The 11036-nt window shown below is 41.6% G+C and overlaps 1 protein-coding gene across 1 annotated transcript in view; it reads right to left on the bottom strand.

The window, feature by feature from the left end:
- The window catches only part of rps6ka1 (ribosomal protein S6 kinase a, polypeptide 1), a 40100-nt gene extending 32209 nt beyond the window's left edge, over window positions 1-7891 (bottom strand). Inside the window, exons 1-2 of the mRNA XM_035674262.1 lie at window positions 7187-7891; window positions 1020-1064 (exon numbers count right to left, since the gene is read on the bottom strand). Of these exons, the coding sequence (XP_035530155.1) occupies window positions 1020-1064; window positions 7187-7249 (108 nt within the window). The 5' untranslated portion in view covers window positions 7250-7891. The remainder of the gene's footprint in view (window positions 1-1019; window positions 1065-7186) is intronic.
- Window positions 7892-11036: the final 3145 nt, after the last annotated feature.

Consider the following 11036-nt stretch of genomic DNA (forward strand, 5'->3'; position numbering starts at 1 on the left):
ATACATACACACACACACACACACACACACACACACATATACATATATATACACACACACACACACACACACACACATATATATATACATATACACATACATATACACATACATATAGCCTGTGTCTTGTTCCCCTGCCATCTAACGTTAATGGCCTCGACCAGTGCAGCTACTGTGTGCTGACTTTGACTGAAACCTCTTTCTCATCCAGCACACTCAGCTCTCCCTCAGTCACAGCACATTGTTCTGAACTGAAAGAAAAGACGAAATGCTCTTCAGACTCCATCCCCCTCGAGAGCAAGGACAGACAAAAAAAAAGCGAGAAGGAAGAACATTTCCTTGTTCTCTGCTACACGGCTGGAGAGTAATAGTCTACAGGAGGAAACAGCATCACGTTTCATGGCCGGACAATAATGCGTGGAGGCCAGCCAGGAGGCAGGAAAGGGCTGACTCGATGATTCTCACTGTGTGTCCTTTTGTATGCACAAGCTTGTGTGTATTCTCTGTATGATGTGTTAACATGCTAACAGGACACATGAGGACACGCAGCATGGCTAATATTGTACTATGGCCCTACTATATTGACCCAGACACATCACTATACACAGCAGCTGGGCTGTGGCTCGATCAACCTCACTCAGACAGTATTCAACACATTAAACTCCAGCCAGCTAGTGCCCTTTGAGGGCTGTCAATGCAGTTGCCAAATGAATAAATCAACGCACAGTCACACATTTGCACGAACACATGCTTTTTTTTTATCTTCCTTTAGTGGAAATGGAAACAAAATGAAGATGCACACAAGAATTTGCCCTTTAATGGAATTTAGCCTTCTGCTGCTGGCTTTCATAGAAAAGCACAAACAAAAGCCAAACAATTCTACACAGGAGTTGAGTCCAAGTCCTCAGTCTAATTTATTGGATGTGAAGCTTCATAAGTGTTGAGTCACATTTGTGAATGTGAGTCTGTGCTAGTGTGTCTTTGTATGTGTGAGTGTGAGTTCCAGAGATGCCATGTACCTTGACAGCAGGTGTGACTCCATCCTCAGTGGTGCTCTGCCCATTCTGTCGAGAAAGCAGATATGAGAAAACAGTCAGAGTGTGTGCCAGTGCATACATCATATGTATGGGTGTGTGGGTGTGTGGGTGTGTGTGTAAAAAGAAGGGAGACACACAGAAAGAGAGAGAAAGAGAGGAAGAAAGGGAGGTAATATTCGCAAGACTGTGTGGGTGGCAACAGTCCATTGTATCCAGCACTTTGCTTCTCATCTGGCAAACCTAATAATCTAAGGCTGACACACAAATGCACATCCTTCATCCGTTCCCCAGTAGGTAAGTCTAGCTGAAAAGGGTAATCATTGTTATTTGTAAAACAATGGCTCGCTGAAGCCTATTCGGAAGCTCAACATGTTGTTCACTGCAGCAGAAGTGGGTGGCTAACTCTAAACATACAGTAAGATTTTAGTCAGATTAGATGATTAGACGTTTCTCATTCTGCTGCACACAAAGGTAGAACAACAAGGAGAATGATAAGCAGAGGATAGAGGAGATACCTGTGATGTAATTTGAAAAAAGCAGGGGCCATTATGATGTCAAGCCAAATTAGTGTCTATTTCTATTGCCCATGCAAAGTCTACAGAGGCCAGAGAGATCAATACGATGGGTTGTCTGGGGGACTGACAAGTACATTGACCTTAACATGTAAAATGGAGTGGCCTTTTAATGCTTAGTGGTATAGCTCTGAAACATGTGGAAATAAATCTATGATGATAACTGACCCTTTCAGATAATCAAAGCAAAGTATTCTGGGCAAGTGTGGAACACCCTAAATAACATTTCCCTCCTTTTTCCGTTTTCTGCTTTGTTTTTCTATCACAGAGGGGCGACCCTGAGGTTGTTCACTTCCTCCATGCCCTTTTTCTTCCCTCTTCCTTTTCCTTTCAGCCACACAAAATAAGACAGGGAGTCAACACAATGACAAGCAGCAGCCTTAACAATCAAACAGCTTTGCTAGACTCATGTACACTAAAGAAAAAAGACAGACCTTCTGAACAGAAAGAACCCAGACTGCGGATCTAATTTGTTGCAGTAACATGCTCTTCTGTGCTAAGATTGGATGTGTTTGGCAACTGGATGTACATCCTTATTTTCTGCTTTGAGTTTCACTCTTGCAACAACCAACAGCTATAAACTGGATGAGCCAGGCATTTTTATAGACCAGCAGTTCATCTGGTTGGACTTTAATCATGATCTCAAGGGAGGCAATTTAATTTAGCCAAACTATGCCAGTCATAAAAGCAGTAAGAGCTGTAATGTGAGGTGACATGGGAGAAACGGAGACAATTAAAGTGGCCAATGCAGTTCGAAGCCAAGCACACGTGTTTTAAGAGTGGCAATTTAAAAGAAAACCACAAGGAAGTGCAGTGTGTTGTTATGTGGGGCTTTGCAAACAAACCTAATCTCACTTTCAGGAACACAAACTGAAATCTTCCCACCTCAATCCACTTTCCAACTCTTTCCTTTCCGATAATCTCATGGTTGGATTTGTTTAACCCAGTATTATGAACACCAGTGATCAAAATCCCAAGTGTGTGAGTGCAACTGTCTTAGTTTCTGCATGTGTGTGTGTGTGTGGTCAGCAATTCCTTCCCGACGTTGCTGCTCAACACATTTCAACCTCATTAGCTTTGCATGGCTGATCCAAGTGGCCCAGTTAATGGCGCTTTCCCTCCCCTGTGCTTCCTCAATGAGAGCACAGGCAAACACACACACACACACACACACACACACGTTACATGAATAAACAAACGTGATTTCAAAAATATTGTCAGGTGTGTCTATGATTACTATGAAAATCCAAATATCGGAAAAACAATCCAAGATGCACACGCTTTAATGAGAATAAATATAAAGGCCATTGCAGGCCAAGCATACTGTAAACAGATTTACAGACCGACCTATTAAGCGATCCAGAGACAGACAGCAGAACTTTTAATTTCTCACAGGACTCCTTTATGATTAGACAAAGTAAACAATCTCATAGCGCTGGTGCTGTGTGTGTTTGATAGATAAATCTGTGTTTTAACAGCATGATTAGAGCTGCCCATGTAACTAGGCAACTAAGAAATACAATAACCATTCTTTTGTCTGTTCCTGAAATCCTATCTGAATACATTACTTGTAATCTCACTTGCCAGGGAGTATTGACAGCAGGTCAGATTACAAATGTCCTCTTCTGTTCAGTGCCGGAAAATGGACAAAAGCTATTTCTATCAGTTTTTTTTTAGTATGTGCTAAAAGGCTTCTTCCTAACATTAGTAACTATAAATTGAAGTGGGAAAAAAACGCACTAAAGCCACCAAATCTGCGCCTCTTCCTGCAGGTATGACTGTGACGGGACAATACACAGTCTCGATTTCACTGGCAGATTACATTTTAACTCTAAGATACAAAAGGGAATGGACGACTTTGTCAGGGCACTTATCAGGAAAAGTGTTGTGTTATCACATGCCCACCTAGCCCTACACCACTCCCATAGCCCTGCTCAGGTGTTCCACAGGTCACACCCAGATTAGCTGCAGCCGCACACACACACACACACACACACACACACACAGCAAAGCATGAATGTGAACTGAACTTGAGCATGAACATACTCACACAAGTGCTCGGGTGTACACTGCTGACCACGCCTGGCTAGCAAACATGGCACACATTCCGTATATTAACCCTACTTTCTCCTCTACATGGCCGTGTTACGCAATCACTGAAAAAAACTCCAGTCTAGCTGTACCAAGTCTCTTTCTCTCTCCACCATCTAGACTTGTACAATCCTGCTCTTTAAGTCCTGGCTTGTGCAGTCCTGCTATATAAATACATTTTTCCTTTTAAGTTTGCTCTGTCTTTTCCCCCTTTATCTACTGAAGATGGTTTCCTTACTATTCCTAAATATGAGGAGGGTATAAAAAGTACTGTAAGTGACAAATCATTTTAAGGCTCAGTCGGTGGACTCAAAATACAATTTAATACAGAACTGGAACCAAAACTGCAATGCAAGCTGATTCATACCTTTTGGGAGAGACACTGTCACTTATAATCTTTCAGACATTAAAAAGTGCAGCTGTTGGAGATAGTTTAGAAGTTCAGGCTGTAAAAGTAAATGGTAAGTTCAGAACTAGCCAATGAAGAGTGGCCACCAAACAAGCCATTTTAATCAAACTTATTGACACACAGGTAGGAACAACAAACTAAACCGGCTAAAAGTGTCTTGTCAAGCTGTGGTGAAAGCAGAAAAATAAAAACCTCTACAACTTGTAAGCTGGTGAGCACAATGATATAGCCACAGTGTTGTTTTATAATATTTCATAGTTTCAGGACCATGAAATAGACATATAAATATATATAGAAGTTTGAAAGTTAGCACTGGACGGATTCTTGATTAAGGGTCAGAAGGGTCACAAGGCTTGAAGGAATGTGGATAGAGAAATCTGCAATAACTAAATACCGACAGAAGCATGATTCAGACCTTTTGGAGGACCTTCACTAATCTAGTAGCGACAGTGGCCAGTGCAGGTGGTAGTGACTCAACTGGGACAGGATGGAGATGATTTGTTGAAGTGCCTTTATCAGAGATGATTCACTGAGAAGTTAATTCATAACAGACATGGTTTGGTGATGAATAAAAGGGCTCAATCAAACAAATATTTTTTTTTGAATGGCTCTCTTTGCACATTTCTTTCTCGCTCGCTTTGCCACAGCTTTATATGATTTCCATTCATGACACCTTCTCTGCTTCCAAAACACAAGCGCTCGCACAATGAGCGGTGGGGGAAACAGACTTCTCCTCAGCTGCCATATCATAGCGCATCACTGTGTGCTGATGAGAATGGTGTTTTTAAATGAGACAAGCGGATTTTTTGTTCTTCCATCCTTTATTTTACAAAATCAGCCACAAGTGTGTCTCTTGTCTGTCTGTCCCATCTGTGCACATGACTAGGCAGACTCCCATCGCTGCGCCTCCCGTTTGACTCTCCCAACATGTTCACTGGCATGGCCCCTTCAGCCTCACTCGCTCTTTCTGCTCAATCAATCTGAGCCCTGAGGCGTCACACTCTCTCTTTCTCTTTCTCCCTCTCTGTCTCTCTCCCTCTATGCCATCAGGAACCAAAGTGTGCAGCTGGCTGGTAGGTTGGTGACAGAGATAAATGGCACAGATCCCACTGTGACTGGCAGTGACTTGTGTGATCAAATCAATTACAGATACTGAATTTCGGTGGCCGAAGAAGAATAAAAATAATCTCGATTTGTGATATATACGGTGATATTTACACACAGATACTGTATTTTTAGCAATTTTGGTTATCAGAGAGTTGTGAGCATTACGCATACCAAAGGCTGGGTATTTTTACAGTATTAAACTTAGCACTCTTCACAGCTCTGCACCACCATCTGTTCAGCTGTGATATGCTACTCAGCCAACTCATGTCCTGCAGAATATTGTAAATAGTGGAGTCTGTGGAACAAACCAAGTCAGGATGTTTCGAAATTACCCAAAGTGCTTCTGTCTGCACTATGTGAAGGTTTTCCATTCACCATGAGAACCAATAACAACATTTGCCAGCTCCACAATTAACTGTAACAACCGTGTCTGCGCAATCAATAATGTCTACTACCTTAATAGTGGTATTACTCCATAATGAGTAGCTTAATGAGTCAAGACTCATTAACTTGTCTTAGGTATTCTTGAATTAAATCCAGTTTATTGAGAAAATCCAGGTTCTAAGAAAAACGGCAATCATTTTTCAGAGCATTCTTACAAATGGTTTTCTTGGTGTCCATTAAATGTTCCCTCCCATCAAAGAGAGGTTATCTAAGCCGCTGGGTATAAAAATTAGCCGTATTTATAATCAGAGTGATCTCTGGTAAAGCTGATTGAGGACACTGTAATATCAGCACAGAGGTATTCATCAGTGAGATCAGACACACGAAAACATGGGTGTCACAGGCCCGCTTCACCCACTTAATTGGCAAACTAATTCAAAAGAGGCAGTTCTTTTACAATTACAGCCTGATGTGGCACAGGTTGCTTTCTACGCTACTAGTGTCTACTCATCATAACCATAATGTGATAGCTGCACATTCACTTAGCAACCAGTCTGTTCAAGAGGCAATTGAAGAGTTCATGAATAATGATGCTACATCCAAATAATAGAGGTCTGGACAACATTAGGGCCCCCTCTCTCTCTCTCTCTTTCTCTCTCTCTAAGTTCTGAGGTTTATTATGAGAAAATTGGAAAAAGATTTAACCTCAATGAGCACCCATGTCCTCTTCTATACCTGCTGTGTAATCAGACACTTCTGACAAGACAGGGCTACAGCATGTTTAACCTTTAATCAGGGATAAATAAACTAATTCTGCAGCATACATTACAAAACTCAAACTTAAAATCATTATATTTGAAAAAATTTACCATATAGTTCAGTATATGGGTTGTCAGTATAGTGTCCCTCATAAGACTGGAAGAGTTTGTCCTTCCTCTTTTTCCTTTTTGTACTGCCATGGGTGAAAAGACTTCACACAGAGAAAGAAACCACTTTACAGGTGGGAGCAGTGACAGACAGACTGGTCTTCTCTCTGGCTCCCAGCTTTGAAACAGATTTTGCTCAAGAGCTTCAGTGAAAGACAAAAAAAAAAAAAAAAGTGAAGGATTTCCAAACTGAGCTTTGAAGGCTAATTGAAAACTCACATAGTGAAACATCTCCAATCCTAACCTCTAATAGCCCTCTTACATGACTGTTACCAAAGAACTGGTGTAGAATATAAGTGGCAAACATGTCCCTTAGAGAATGGGCTGCCTATTCATCACACTTTGACTTAACCCTGATTAAAAATGCACACTTCATTTAAAACACAGGACCTACATTGTGAATTATTTATTAAGTATATTCACTCCCAGCTATGTGTTAAAACAGTTTAACAAATTAATTAACGGAGTGGGCATTTTTGGAACTTAACTCTTAATCACTTCTTTGTAGAAAGTGCTGATCACTGAACACCTTGAACTGAGGGGCTGTTCATAAAAAACGCACACCTTTGTTCGCCGTTTTTACCTGAACCAAATCTAATAATCAAATTGAATAAAAACAATGCATGCAAAACAGCGTCGACATATTTCACCTCTTATTACCTCCGTTTCGAGCTGCACTAGTTCCATCGTGGGCCATGGCTCTGCGATCTGTGCGAGAGGCATTTTTTTCGCAGGATTTTCAGTGTTTCCCCCCTTCAGCTGCTCAAGAACGAAATGGTCTCCCCAGATTTTTTTTTTCTTTCTGTCGGTTCCGCTCCTGTCAAGTGCAGCTCACCGAGAGGCTCCTTCGCTCAGGTACAAAGTCCAGGTGGACAAGATTTATCGGCACTTCGCTCTCTCTCTCCTCGGAGACGTAGACGCGCACGCAGCCGCTGCAAACACAACCAAGAGCTTTACAAACAATTGTAAATCCTTGATTTTGACTTCTGCCGATGTGTTTGTTTGTTTGTTTTTTAAAGTGATAATCCAGCGGAAAACACCATAAAACAACAAACCCCCTTGTCCTTCCGAGGATACTCGGGGATTTGGGTTTTGACAAGCGGGAGAGGAGCGGTGCCCAACAGTGTGATCCTTTAATAGGGCTGTGCAGGAGTGTAATGCCGCCCCAAAGGAATTAGCCAGAGTCTGTGCTGTGTTTGCAATCGACGACGAATCAGATTTGAACGTCTTCCTCTCCCCCCTCTCTGTGCTTGTGTGCTTTCCTTCCCGGGCAGCAGAAAAGGGAAGACTTCGCTCCGTCCGCCTGATTCCCAACACAGTGTGCGATGCGCGGAGAGACCTCAGTGTGGCTCTGTAGTATGAGCACGCTCCAACTCGGGCTATTATTGGCAGACTCCAACAGGTTTTCATCCAGCCCCCTATTTCTTTTTTCTTTTTTTTTTTTACTTGTTCCGCCCAGGTCCGACCGCGCCATCATCCGGCTGAGAGATAAACTGCAAATACGTAATGCAGTCTGGAGCCTGCTATTCATGAACGGCCTGTTTTCTTTGATGCTTGTGGTGCAGCAGGTGCATTAGAGGAGTACTATTGAAGCTCTGTGTTCAAAGGGAACACCTATCAGTCAATAATAAATGGCCATGGCGAAGTGGTTGCGTGTAGTCTAATTTAAACTCAGACTGATCAGAAAATATGGAATTGCAGGGAGATTGCACAGTGTAAGAACTGACTTTTCATGTCTGGAGTGGCACTAATTTCCCCAAATTACTAATATATGCCATGATGTTTAGTGCAAATTGTCTTTAGAGCCACATCACAGCCTTCTCTACGTCTAAAAACAAGACACATTGTTGAAAAAATTACATAACACGGATTACACAATAATACAATGTAAAGCACCGAGGGGACTACAATGTGGGTCGTGACCAGTGCTGTTTGATTCTGTCCGGACGTTACATTGCTGCAGCGCTCTTTTCATTGACAACAGCTCCTGTAATGGTCCTTGTAATCTTCAGTGATATAATACACCCCTCCATCCTCAACACTTCTCTGCTTCATTCACTGCCGAGTGGATTTTGCTCTTGGCTAGCTTTGGTTACTATTGGCAACTGGAGAGCATCAAACCACCTCGCCGTGGACGGATTGGATACATTTTTGATTCAAATTAAGATGAAGATGGTATTGACATTCAATGAAAGCGAAAGTGAGAAATCCACTGGAACGATAAATGGAGCGTATGATGTGGTGCCTGTCTGTTGATGGATATGTTGTCTAACTACTGTATATGCAAAATGCTGCTGCTGCATTGATAAAGCCTATTTATCACACCAACAATGCACCAGTCTGAGTTCTGTGACAGGTTAAACACACAGAACTCTGAAGTAGAGATGGAAACATTCCCTATCTTATGAAACAGCACCTTCACACATGTGTGGCTTTTGGACTTTGACATGCAACATCTTCATTCTTTACATTGACTCATATCTGAAGGTTTTTTCTGCAGGTTTTTTCTGCAGTCAACCCATGCACTGGTTTATTGTCCTGTAGATTATTTGCGAGTATTTCTGTGCATACAACATGCTTACATGATCCATCATTTAGAAGCGATGCTACTTGTGCATATGGACACAACATGTGCATTTTAGAGCCTGTTTGTTGGCAGCTTGTCCTCCACATTTCCACATACCAGGAGAAGAAAGTCAGAATAAAGGATCTGTATGTTGAAGTACAGCTAATTTATTTTCTGACAAATCCATACCATTAAAGGTTGGTCAGAAGGTCACATTAATCTGTCGATTTGTCTCGAAGATGGATAAGCAGCTGCTAAGGGAACATGGCATCCCATAATGCTGGATTGGTGTTTATTATTTAGTGCTGCCTTGCAACGGACCATTGCACTTTTTTTTCTCTTCTCTGCTCTGCTCTGCTCTCCTCTCTTCTCCTCTCTCTCCTCTCATTTTTTCCCCTTGTCCAGTAGAGGACAACTACCACTTTGATGCTGAACATTTCTCACAGTTTATAGCTCCTCCTGTATGATGTGATGAATTCCAGACATTCAGTTTGATCCTTTGGTGAAAGTGAAGGGTGTAATAAAGACAATTTATAGGAATTAATCAAAAGAAGATGATCCAGAAAGGATGAAAAGTCACATCAAGAGGCCTGGTAATGGGGGCGAAAAGCTAATTTTAACAGCGGTGCTCCAGAAAAATTAATACATCATAAGATAAAGGTCACTGGTTGCCAGAAGGAAACCTTTCAAAAGGTACATTGATATTGACTGACATGTCGATGCTGTAGCTGTTACATGTGAAGTGCATTGCTATTCTGACTGCAGGGGATCTCTTCTTCTACTCATGATACTCCAGTGACGTCACAGGTGACAGCGATGACTCAGAGGTGTCTCCCGTCCAGTGACAGAGACTCCAGGGATACCCTACCCCCACCTTGGGCTAAATAAGAAGGATCATGGGAAGTATGACTCAGTCTAGCTTGCCATGTATGCATGTGCAATGGAGCAACACTCCTGACTTGTAGGTGTGTTGGGTGCAGAAGTGGAGTGTGTTTGGCGAGGAGTTTTCGAACTGAAACACTGTGACAAAATAGTCGTTGAATTTTTTCCCCAAAAGACTGCAAATTAGATAAACTGATGCAAAGATGACACCGTTGTTTAACCTCATTTTGAGTCTGAGTTTGACACCACAGAGGTGCAGGAGAGGGAGAGTGCTGTTAAGTACGCAGAAGGAGAAACAATGAATCATATGTCTTTCACAGCAGTAAACAGTGCTGTTAAAATGCAAATACATGCACACTCCAATTGTGAAGTGGCAGCAGCTTCTAAACCAACACCTCAAAATCCATCTGTTCATCTATTACTGCTGCTTTTCTCTGATTGTGTTATTTCTTCTCTTTCACTTTCTTCAGCCTTTTGTCACACTTCCATAGACACCACTGTTTGTGCAGCCGTGTTTCTTTTCTGTACATTTTCGGCACCATTTGTATGTATTTTTTTTATTTATGCCTCTGATTTTATTCCACTGTTTGTTTTTTCTTTTCAAATGTGACACATAATAGTAATAGTAGGGTTTCCTTCCTTACTTCTCTTACTAAATTCAGTGAAAGTAAGTTGATTTACAAAAGATTCATACTTCTTGAAGCCCATGAGGCACTAGATTTTAACAACACAGTACAGTACATCTTTATGTGTGTGTGTATGTCGGAATTAGCTTACATCTCACTAAAAATCCTCGATAGTAAGTGTTTGACAGTTATTCTATTTATTTTCCCTTTCCTGCTCAGCATTACAAGGATGAGTAAACCTGACCTGCATCTAAAGCAGATTAAAATAGAGTTCATGCGTCAAGCTAAATGTTTAGTTAATCCAAGGAATTAATGTGTTGATGCAACACAGGCACTAGGAATTGACTCCACTTAAAGACAAGAGCATCCCAGCATTAAAGCAATGGAGCACATATACTCCATTTAGTGCACATGAATACAGCACACAAAGACTAAT

Source organism: Morone saxatilis, unplaced genomic scaffold (assembly GCF_004916995.1).
Source record: "Morone saxatilis isolate NCDOM2014 unplaced genomic scaffold, NCSU_SB_2.0 Contig3, whole genome shotgun sequence".
NCBI classification, from domain to species: domain Eukaryota; kingdom Metazoa; phylum Chordata; class Actinopteri; family Moronidae; genus Morone; species Morone saxatilis.